The 12,038-nt window shown below is 41.1% G+C and overlaps 1 protein-coding gene across 3 annotated transcripts in view; it reads left to right on the plus strand.

The window, feature by feature from the left end:
* NUP37 (nucleoporin 37) overlaps positions 1–10,710 on the plus strand; it is a 48,382-nt gene extending 37,672 nt beyond the window's left edge. For all 3 annotated transcript variants that reach the window (XM_006019512.3, XM_025198923.1, XM_006019511.3), the window contains exon 10: positions 2,254–10,710. In XM_006019512.3, coding sequence (XP_006019574.1) covers positions 2,254–2,367 — 114 coding nt within the window. In that variant the 3' untranslated portion in view covers positions 2,368–10,710. The remainder of the gene's footprint in view (positions 1–2,253) is intronic.
* The last annotated feature ends 1,328 nt before the right edge of the window (positions 10,711–12,038 follow it).

Below are 12,038 nucleotides of genomic sequence, written 5' to 3' on the forward strand. Positions count from 1 at the left end.
GAAGGCCCTGGGAGCGGAAGCTATGCCCTTCTGCTGCTCACCCAGCCAGGATGGGGCAGAGCTGCTGTGCTACCTCCAGACAGGTGGCATGAACCAGCACGACCCACCCTGGCCACCCCGCACCCCCTAGACGAGCAGCGGCTTCATCCTGCGCGCCCTCCCCCCCACCCCCATCCCAGGTGGACAAGCAGCGTCAGGGCATGGGGGTGGCATGTGCCCCCAGATCAGGGTGGGCAGGGAAGCGGGGGCTATGGCAGGGCTGCAGCCACCCTAAAATTCCCCATACATGCCCTGCCGCCGTTCATTCAGCCAAGGCAGGGGTGGGGGCTCACAGGACAAAGGGAGGCTTAGGCAGGGCAGAATGGGGGGGCATGGGACAAAGCCGTTGCTCATCCAGGAGGCAAGGGGAGGCCAAGGCGGCTCTTGCCACTGTGCACCGCTTGTCTGGAGGCAGCGCAGCGGCTCCACCCCGCCCCAGTTGGGCGAGAGGCAGGAGGGCATAGCCCCCACTCCCAGCGCCTTTTGCTGCCCACGTGGATTACAGCCCAGCGCAGCTCTGGTCCTGTCTGCCCCAAACAGATCCGGGGGCATGCCCCCCCCCCCCATGCCCTCCCAGAGCAGCAGCTGGAGCAGCAACCAGAGCCGCCAGACAAGCCGCTGCCAGACTGGCAGCGTACACTGGTGGGAGCTGCCCCACCCCCTCTCCAACCCCCTCTCTGTGCCCCCACTCCCTGGGTGGGCAGCTTTTGCCCCAGCCCCAATCCCTTCCTCACTTTGGGGGTGTTGATCTGGCCCCCCACGCCCCTTCCCTCCCCCCCACCACAAGGGTCTTACCAGCTGGAGGCAGCTGTGTCAAGCGTCATAAATTCAAAATCCATGTTGGAACCTCAAAACAGGGTGTATATTTATAAAGGTCATAAGTGCCATTTATTGTAACTCAAAAGGTTGTAAGTCGAGGACTGCCTGTAGTAACTTGCATATAGGGCGATTACTACAGGTACCCATAGACTTTAGTTCATCCAGAATTGATGCAGTTTACCTCTTTTGAAACTGCTGCAACTTTTAGGACAGGTACTCCATAAACATAAGCAGCATTTCTATATATACTGGTATATAGTATAAACTGTGCATAACATCAGTCCAAAGCCAAAAGGTTCACGATTTACCATGTAGGTCATTGGCCTGGGCCCTACCAAAGACAGCAGCATTTCAAGCCATGATGACCCCACAGCTCAGCACTGCTCAGCATGTATATGTACTCCAGATACCCCCTACAAAGGATCCATGTGCTAATTAGCCCCTGCTCATGACTGGAACCAGGTGTTCTTGTCACGGGTCCTGGGATGCTCCAAAAATTTAGATGCAGATGAGGCATGAGGCAGCCTGTTCCAACTCCATTTCATAGAGGGTGGAGCCACACTAATCATACGTGACAGGCTGAGAGAGGGAGTGACAAAGGGATTCTGGGTAAGCTGCTTGGGGCTCCATTTGATGGTATTTGTCAGACATTTAAGGCTGGTTAAAAAAAAAAGGCTCATTGGAAATGGGAAGAAAGGCTCAGCTCAGCTGTGCGCATAAAGAGGAAGTTGAAATGTATTCAATGTGTAGTGGCTCACCATGACTTGTAAAAGAATCAGCTCTGAAAGAGGCCAAGTGCAATGGGCACTACCGTATCTTATTCAGGTGGGCTGCACTAACCTATCCTTGTGATAGGTTACACTATCAGCATCTCGGCCCTTGTGGCTAAGAACAAATGCAAGCATTTTTTATACCATATGCAGGGTATCAGGGCTGGCTCTGGCCTTCTGAGTGCCAGCCTAGTATTGCAGTATCTCCAGGCACAGTGCCAGTTCCCTCTGGAGGGAACACCCACCCATTTTTTAAGGTCCACACCAAAAAAAAATTTTCCTGTCAGTACGTCTGCCTTATGTGGGTCATGTGTTTTATAAACATGCACAGTGTTGGCTGCATTTAATCAACTTCAGACTCGGTTTCCATCACTGAGAACATGCTGCTTTTGGCAGCAGTTTAATGATAATGTATTTAATAAAGTTTTCTTGTTTGGGAATGTAAGATGAAGACCTTTTTTCCCCATGTTGATTGCGGGGAACTCATCTTGTATTCGAATAAATATGGTATTTGGTTTGGGTGGTTTAATTAGAATTTCAGATTTTTGTACATCTGTTGAACTTACAGTCACACATACAGTCTGGAATAAAAAATGTGTATGATATGCTTTCTCTTTTTTTTTAGCCCATTCTCATTGGCTCAGCAGCTGTAGGATCTGGTCTGACCTGGCACAGAACTCTTCCATTATGCGCAGTTGGAGGAGATCATAAGATTTTCTTTTGGATAACAGAAATGTAAATAAAAATCTATTGTGATTGTTAAACTTTCCAAATACTGTCTTTCTGTAGTAAAATACAAAGAAATCTAGTCACTCACGTATATTTGTTGAGAAACTGTAAAAACAAAGTAACCAAAATATGCAGACAAAACAATTTAAATCCCTTTGCTTTTGTATAGATTACATATAACAAGTTTTTGTAAAGCATAGCTCAGGGACCAGATTCTCTTCTACCTATTGGATGTCTTAGTGGACTTAGATGCTGTGGTACAATTTTGTTCTACCCCGAAAAATCTGTTAATGCAGCTAACATTTGTAACACAGTGGGCGCGTCTAAATGAGATTCTTACTAGGCATTAGCCTAATAACACTGCATAGTAGTGCGTTACAGCAAAAAACGTACTAATAGTGTACTGCGCAAGGTTATTAGACTAATGCGCAGTAAGCATTGCTAAACCATGTGCCAGTGCTACTGTGCATTAATTCTAGGTACTGCGTATTTAGTTAATATTTTATTAAGGAAGTACTAAACTAAATGCACAGTATCTAAAGCGCATTAATGAACATGTAGACATGCCCACAGTCATACTCTTAAGCTTGAGTCACAAAATAGCAACGAGGAGGAAGACCAACCCACCTTTTGCATTAACTGTTTTTTGGAGACTGAAGGAGAATGTAACATAAACACACTTAGGCACCTAAATTCACTCATGCACCTGATGGGTGGTATAGAATTGGCCCCATGTCTTCAGTATTGGTATGTTTTTTCCTTTGAAATCAAATGTGTGTATTTTTCACAATACATTTGTTGAGATGTAAGAGGTTTTTTATACAGTCTCCATGAGACCATGTTCAAGTGACAGTTTTGTCTAAATATGGGGCTTATTGCTAGATTAATCTATGCCTTATGAAGATCTGAGCTGTATTAGCAGATGTTTCTGATGCTGTCAATGCAGCCTCTGCAACCAACCAACCGCTTCTGTCCACTGGTAACAGCAAGCTTCCATGGACATCGCCTTACTAAAAAGGAGAATGTTTGTTTTTTATCTACTGTCAGAAAATGTTATTCTTAAGCTATCAGTTTGCTATAGTGAGCACATTTGCTGAATGTACCTGTTACTGATAATACTGAACTGGTTTATTATATTAATAATCTGAGTAATCATGTTTAACTTTTGCCATATCTGGAAGCTACTACCTATGAGAAATCAGGAAAATTGACTTATTTTCACAATATTAAGGGGGTGGAGAAGGAAATAATTTTTTAGCATTTGACTCTATATTAGTAACTAGTAGACCCATCTGATTTGGATTTTAAATTATTTTAAACTAATCTTTTTATGTTGTCATGAACTTCACATGAAGTATAACAAATAGCCTGAGAAATATCCTTTTGATATACAGTTGTCTTTACCCAGCCTACAAGAAGGGGAGGGGCATGACGTGTCTGCTTTCTAGAAGTATGCTTTTCTTGACCCTCTAACCCAGTGGTTCTCAACCTACGGGCCACAAAGACATTTGACAGTGTAGAAATGAGAGGTATTACAGAATATTGATTTGTACTGCATTACTGTCAGATAACAGATACAAAACAACATTTTTAAATGGATACTCAGGAAGTAAGTTGTGTGGGTGCAGCCCACACAACACATTGAGAGCTGCAAGTGTGGCCCACTGTGGCAAATAGGTTGAGAACCACTGCTCTAACCCAGTGTCCAGAAATGAAGAAAAAGCCAGAGGGGGAAGTTGAGCAGTAGAGACAGGCTTTCTGTCCCCTTAGATAGCTCCAGTAGTGCAAACTGGCTTTCAAGCTTTCAGACATTGAGTGGTTCACTCCACAATAAGGTAGGTAAATTTGCTATAGCAGCTCCTGTGTTATTGTTCATCCTTACTAGCAACATATAGGGTGTTGACAAAGATAAGGGGACTTAACCGCAGCTCAGAGAGGGTTATTTTCTTCTCTGACCATTATGGCAGTTGGTGATTGCTGAAGTTATAGTCAGGACCATAATTTAGAGCAACCTTAAGTTTGCCTGGTACACAATTATGTACCAGGCAAACTGGTACACAACCATGCCAGTATCAAGACAGCAAAAAGCTAGCTAAAAGGCATCTTTTAAAAATTCATTATTCCTTCCCAATCTTTATTTCTTTCTTGAGAGGTTAATGTTTTAATCTCCCACCAGAATTTACAAGAAACATGACCATGAAATTTGTCAAAAAATAATTTATTATTCCCACCACTGTCTGAAATTTGTTTTTCTCCAAATCAGACGGTGTCATTTTCTGTAAGAACTGGAGTTTTGTTAATCTTGTTCAGAAAGGTTTAGCAGTTTTTTATTTTGAGTGATCATCGTGTGATTCTCCCCTATTCAAAGGCATCCAAAATGTAGAGAGCTGTTTGGGGGCTTTGGGGTTTTTTTTGTCTCTTTAATTCTGCTTTATATATATCTTTTCCTTTATTAAGTCCTGCTCCATTCATATTCTTATACCACATCTGTCTTCATTGTATTTGGGTATCTACATTCTATGTACAGCATACTTCCTACATTGTATTGATAGTTGCTGAGCCTTGAATACTTGTCTCAGCTGTTTTCTCATTTCAATAGCAACTAATGCAATGGACATCCTTAGGGCTTTTCTGGTCTTATGGGTTGTAGCTTTAAAAAAAAAAAAGAATCATAACCTCTCTTCTACTTGATGTCAATGGTTGGGCAAACAAGAATGAGTTTTACAGTACGCAGTTTTCTCATGTAACAAGCTATTATGAGCAAATTTTAAAACACTATAGCTTACAATGCACTGTTTCAAGAATTGTTTCATTTTTTATATTTATCAGTAAAAGAAGAGCCTTTCTTACAAATTCTATTGATATAGCTGCAGACCAGTCAGTCATTTTAAACTGTATGAATTTTCACATGTGCTTTCAATTAAGTTTAAATTGCCCTCTTTTAAACAGGGAAGTCATATGTCCGTGTGTCATCACCATTTTGTAATGCAGTAAAATTCTGATTATTTCTTCGTTGACTCATTGCCATAAAAAGAAAACAGCTACAAAAACTTAACTATTATGTTTCTAACTTAGATTGGGAACTGTCACTTACACAACTCTTTAACTTTCCTTACCCCCAAGAATAGCTTGGTAGACTTGCTTCTGCCGAAGGTTAACTGACTATCCTCTAATGAAGTCTTCAGGCTTTTTGTAGTTTCAGGAACAGAATCAGACCTGTCAATCCCAAGCAAAAAATAGATTCCTTCTAATGTGGATGGACACACATCAGCAGATGGAATGCTTTTACTAGTGGTGCATGTGTAGAGGGACATCTGGCACACAGCATTTTTTTTTGCCTTGAGAAACAGCATGTTTGCAACTCTAGCAAGTTTCTCTGTTTCTGACATGGCAACAAATCAGAAATCTGTTCCAAATGTGCATTTCTTGTCATTGAGCCTGTGGATGATGGGAGCAAGGAAACTGGATAGCTTTTGGACCTACTACAGCCACTAGGATTTATAATTAAAAGCGCCCGCATGCCACGTGTATCAGCGGCACAGTGCGCCTCCACGCTCAGCAAATGGTGGAGGTGTGCTTTGAACTAAAGCCCATCGAATGGGTTTTAGCTCAAAGCGCACTGCTGCCATTTTCTCAAGGCAGAAGAATGCTGCGCTGCTGATGAACATGACACGCAAGGCTGCCAGAGTGCATCAATTTACATACTCTGACATACTGGATTTCTAGTGTGTCAGAGCAGGCTCTCCATGTGTGTGTAAGTGCCCTAAAAGTCTAAACTAGTGCATTGGTGGTGATGGTTACAAAGACTGGTCTTTGCTGATATATGCACTCATGCTTGCCAGGTCTATAATCTGGACTCTGTCCTCTAACAATAAGCTGTGTCCTTAGCAAACATGGATTGCTAGTTGCTTGGTTAAATTTTTGTTAGTCCTTAGCAACCATCTCTGATGTGGAGGTGGAAGGGCTGAGAAGTGTCATGGCTTTTAATCTCAGCAAAAACTAAATTCAATCCCCTGCATGTAATATCCTCCAGGACAATAACCGTGTTGCTCATAACCCAAGAAGTCCTCCATTATGCAGTATTTCCCCTGTACCATACTTACTCAAATCCAAGATAGGGTTTGTCGTTTTTTTTATCTCCATTCAACAAAGAGGAAAAAGCCCCTGTTCTTGGATTTTAGTACAGGGTGGGGAGAAACAGGCAAATGCTCTGACTCTGGCTCTGACCCCAACTCAGATCTGTAGCCTCTGCTTACCCCCTTCCTCCTTTCCCCCTCACCCCTCCTCCACCTGGGGTAAGGGCTGGAGCTGCCACTGCTGCAACTGCTACTCTGTGGTCAGGTGGGGGCGTGCCCTGAGACAGACAGAGCCCTGATTGAGACTAATCAGCCAGCACATACAAGCACATGGGGGCAGGCAGCGGTAGGTGAAAGTGGTGGAGGGCAAGCAGTAAGGGGCAGGGGTCAGGCCACCTGCCCCCTGCCACTGCTTGCCTCCTTGCTGTCACTTTCCCCATTGCAGTGGGGGGAAGGGTGACACGAATGTAAGATCTCTCCTATAATTAGGTTCTATTCATAGAAAACTATAAAGAAATTTAAAATTTTCCATATATAGAATCTAATTATGGGGTGGGGGTCATCTTAAATTTGAAGTTGGGTAAATATGGTAATACTAGAGATGGTAAATGCTTACTGCCAAGCTCTGGGTCCTTCTTCCTCTACTGGTTGTCCATAGCCCACCCTACACCAATCAAAAGAATATATCCCCAGACTGTCACCTAGCCCATCCACCCAGGGGACCTGAATTAGGCTTGCTGCACTGTATTCTGTTCCTGAATACCAGGCTCTCTGATGCTTCCTCCGTCCCCTTGGCCTCTGCTTTGCAAAGCATGCCTCCTTGTTCATGATACGGTTACACAGGAGTTTGGGTTCTGTCTTGGGCAAAAATAACAAACACCCAATAAAAGTCTTCAGAGTGGGAGCAGGTAGACAAAGAATTGCCAAACTTGTCCTTCCCATTTGATTGACAGTGAATGGATTCGAGTCACTTAATTTGTGTTGAAAGGCAGGCTGCCTCATCCCCATCTCTATCAGGCTCTTTGAACTGTTTTCCACATAAATGCATTTTTCTCGTGCTTATTCCAAAATCAGAGGCCCTGCAGTCCTCATAGCAAAGGTTAACCAGAACCTCTACATGCTCCTCCTAACAGCAGTGGGGAGGGAGCACCTTCTGTTTAGGTCAGCTGGACTAAATTGTACCAACAATGGAATAGGTCCTGGACAACAGTGACCAGATGGATGTAAGTCATAAATTAGCTTCTTAATAGCATAACAAAGCAGGGGTGACTGGGGACTTAGAAGGGAGGGGTGTAAAAATAGCAGCAGCTGAACTGTCCCATGTGGCACTGCTGCCCAGGGTGCTCAGGTGTCCAGTTGCATCTTTGTAGCTTCCAGTGTATTGGAGGATAGTGGGAGGTTAGCAAGTAGAAGGGCTAGTACATACAAGTCCTGGGCACTGTGGAAGAGAACTGAAAGGCTATCCAACTGTGAATTCAGTGGCACATACTTAAGCTGCAGAATAGGCAAATTAGAGCACATTTCAAGATGCAGCATTTGCTTCGCTCCTGACTACTGCAGACCACAATGGCACAGGTTCTCTCTGCCCTCAGTCATCTAGTTAAAGAGTTGTATGGGGATGGGGTGGGCTGATGGATGAGAACATGTTCTGCAGCATATCCAGATTACTTACCTATGCATCCTAATTATTCCTATAGCAATGGGCACTATAAAAGTGCTGTCCTTGAAACAATGCCACGACGAATCCTATTTTTATTATTTTACTTGTATATTACAAGAACATTTATATCACCCCCGTAGTTCTGGGTGGCAATATCTAACACCAGTCCACGCACACAGTCCAATTTGCTTTGATTGTTGGTACAGTCTGAAGTCTTGGGTTGCTCAAAAGGCTGCTCAGATTCTATACTGCTGGGAAAGAAATTATATCGTACTTTGTAAATTTACCTATATAAATTGGAAGCCAGAATTTTCCCCCCTCAATTTTCCCTTGTTTTTTCTGGATTATCCCAGAATCTGGAAGGGTATTGCCCAGTTCAAGGCTTTTAGTACATTTTTTTTCTCTCTATGAAATACATACTTAGAAAATAATCTAAAATGAGTAGCCAGTATGTGTTCAGTATATTTCTTGTGAGCTGCTTTGCAGAACAAAATCATTTGTGTTTCTTAATCAAACTTCAGACTGTTACACACTTACTAATTTAATTTGCATTTGCATGGACATAAGTCAGATTAAAATACTAGAGTATTTCAATAAACTTGCAGTAATAAAAAGCATCAATTCATCAGCTGGTTCAAAGAAGTCTTGAACAAACTGTCTGCATCCAAGATACAAGGAGATGGGAGGAGCTTTTGATGTTTTCTTAGTCTAATCTGTCAAATGTCAATATATAACAGGCATTTTCAAATGATTCCAAATGAGCTAACATTTATATCTACATGTCTTTAAGTTAAGAGGAAAGAAAGGTGACAGATGAAAGTTTGCTTTTGTAAACCTATTTAACTGTGAAGGGCTGATATCCCACAAATCTTTTTATTTGCTAACCTGGTACACATTATCACATAGCTAAGTCATTGTGATATGGGATATCAGTTTTGGTTTTTGTTGTTTTTTTCATTTGCTTCAATCTATGAAAAATACTCATTGAGGGGTATAACCATCCATTTCTTACATGTATTTTTGCCAGTTTCCTTCGTAAGCGTAGACTTAGAGGACTTCATTGGAAATCAAACTGTTTATTTCTGACCTTCTCAGCTGTTCATTGGACCACCTTAATAAAAACAATGGTTGCCTCTATGGAGGATCAGGTGAAACCATGGCTGGAAATGTCCTTGGATCAGCTCTTTATTTCTGTTTAGCTTACTTCTTGGTTGTACAGATATTTGACTTCTATGCTGATCGTTAACAGAGTACCGTACCTTGGGAACTGTAACATTTATATAAGCTTATAAAATACATATGAACAATTGTAAATTACAGTTGTCTTTGCCAGTTTCTTCAGCTTGTGCAAACAGTTTCATTCTGCTTTTGGCTAGAAGCTCAATTTTTGTGCAATATAAAAATCTGTCAAATTAGTTTCCAGTGCTATTGTCAATACATGCAGTTGCCACTTCTCTTTATGGTATGTTAATCACAAGACCTGCCGATGGTATTTTTATTTTTACTGATGGTAAAGACAAAGCTTTGATCCCCTTTCTGAAGATACTGCTTTAGTGTTTCTTGTTGGCTTAAGTCCACCTAAAGTTAGCTTCTTGCCAACACTAAAGTTCAACTTAAAAATCATTTTTGAAAAACAGCCACCCTGAAACTAAGCTGAACTTCATTGCAGTGCAAAATAATTCCTATGTGTATGTGTGTGTGTGTGACTGACCATAGTCTGCCTTCAGTTACATCCTATGCAATGTTATTCACTTAAATTTGATGTGTAGATTTCTATACAAGCTTATCATCCAATAAGAGTGAAGGTAAAAAAAAACAAGCAAAACATTTAGTCTGTATACATAGTTGTTATCCCATAATCGTGTATAAATCCTCCCACTAGAGTTAATTCATTCTTTACTTATTAAAAAGGAAATAATATTTTCAGTTTGACCTAGGAATGGATAAAATAAAATTCAGGAAAAAAATCTCAGTTCAGATAAAATAAAAACACCTTTTAAAAGCTTTTGAAAGTTTGGATAATTTCCCCCTACTCCATTGTTTGTATATTTTCCTTTCATACCTCTCTGCGCTTCCTGGTTCCAGCTGGGAACAAAAGTGCTGTGATACAAATTTCTGAGCAGTTATTTTGGTTTAATCAAAATGAGAAAGTACCAGAAATCTGACAAGAAAGCCAGTTCTTACAAGATTTTCTGTCCTGTTTTACAAACCAAAGGCGTTCAGATAAGGTTTGACCAACACCCAAAATATCTTGGAATGCTGGAAACTGAACCAGTATTAGTCTCTTCAGCATTGCCTGGAAACCTTTAGATAATGGACATTCTTGTTAAAAGAGAGCCAGTCTTCATTCAGGTAGTAAGGTAATTAAAATGGGCAAGAATGTTATACATAAATTTTCCTACATAAACAAGTCCTTGGAGTTTCTGAAGGGAAGGGGTTGAATCAAAGAAGACAAGTTGTGATTCTGTCACGTTGTAATCTTTTTAATTTTAAAAGATTTGTAACACAAGCTACTGATCCGGTTTCCTTAACATTGAGCTTGTTTTGTAAATCTTATTGAAATGTATCAGTTAAATTAGACTGAAGATTATATTTTGTTATTGAATGTAATTTTGTGGAAGACATTAAAATATATATTATTTTCTATTTAGTTTAGATGTGTGTATTTTATGACTCTAAAGATTTTACTAACTACTTAAAATGAGATAAAGACAACATTTTAATGAATACACAGAAGAAAGCACAATTTAACACTTAACCTTACATTTCTGACTTCTGATTATTTTAGTTAGCTTTAGTCAGCATGCTAGGGCTTTGGTCTTACAAATGCTTAAATATTTTATCTGCTCAACCTGCTTCTATTGGCCTCCATTTTTTTTCCAGATAAAACAGTCTCCTAGTAGATTTTATTCATATAGCACATGTTCATTTTGAAAACCTTTTCAAACCACTCTTCATATTTACCTTATCTGTTTCCCTGTTTATAAAAGAAATCTTGTCCTCTGCCTAATCTGTCTAGCTCTGAATTTGCTTCTGACAATGCTTACTTCTAAGCTAAAGTAAGGCCACCAAGTATTGCAGGAACCTCTAGGTGAGGATTAAGCTAATTTTAAAGAGAAATCCTCTTATTTGAAATATTCTGTAAAGCTGTAATATTTTAAAATATGAAACTGTAAGGTGCTAGTACTTCAAAAACTTGCTTAGGCTAATGTTGCCCTTTTTGCTTAGTGGAAGGCCAGGAATAATCAATCTTTTCAAACAGCTCCACTAACTTTGCCAACATACTGCTGTGAAAAACAACAGCCTATAAAACATTCTTTAAATTTTTTAAGGAACCGTTATCTTAAGAGGAATAAACCAGTGGCAACCTCAATAAGTTTAGAATTGTAAGGTCTTAGAAATCATAATATCAATATCCTTTTCCGTAACATAAACAAACAAGCACAAAGGAATCGGCTATTTCTTTCTAAACACAAGATAAAACAGCACACGCTACACTGTCATATAGGCTAGGAACAGACATTACACATAAACTGGGTTAAGTGATCAGAAACTGGTTTAAACCTGTAACAGAACAGATGTTCAGTGCACATAAACCAGTTTGAAAATGGCTGAAACCAGTTTGAGATAAACCTGGCTGAATGTAATACCAGACTTAACTGATTTAGGTCAAACCGGTTTATGCAATGTCTGTCCCAGACCCCTTGATGGTTTAAGATAAACCAGACTCCTTCAGCATCCTGGCATGCTCTCTGGGCTGGGCGGGACTTTCTGTTCTACAGCAGGGCTGGCCCTTCCCCTCTGCTCCCTGGCTGCAGCTCCGGCAGAGACTGCAAGCACAGCAGGGTCTGCCTGGCTTCCCACTGCCCTCCCCATACCCGCTCACTGCTTAAGCAGGAATCCCTGCTCCCTCCTATCTCCCACAGCACGGATCCCAGCCCCATG

Source organism: Alligator sinensis, unplaced genomic scaffold (genome assembly GCF_000455745.1).
Source record: "Alligator sinensis unplaced genomic scaffold, ASM45574v1 scaffold74_2, whole genome shotgun sequence".
NCBI classification, from domain to species: Eukaryota; Metazoa; Chordata; order Crocodylia; family Alligatoridae; genus Alligator; species Alligator sinensis.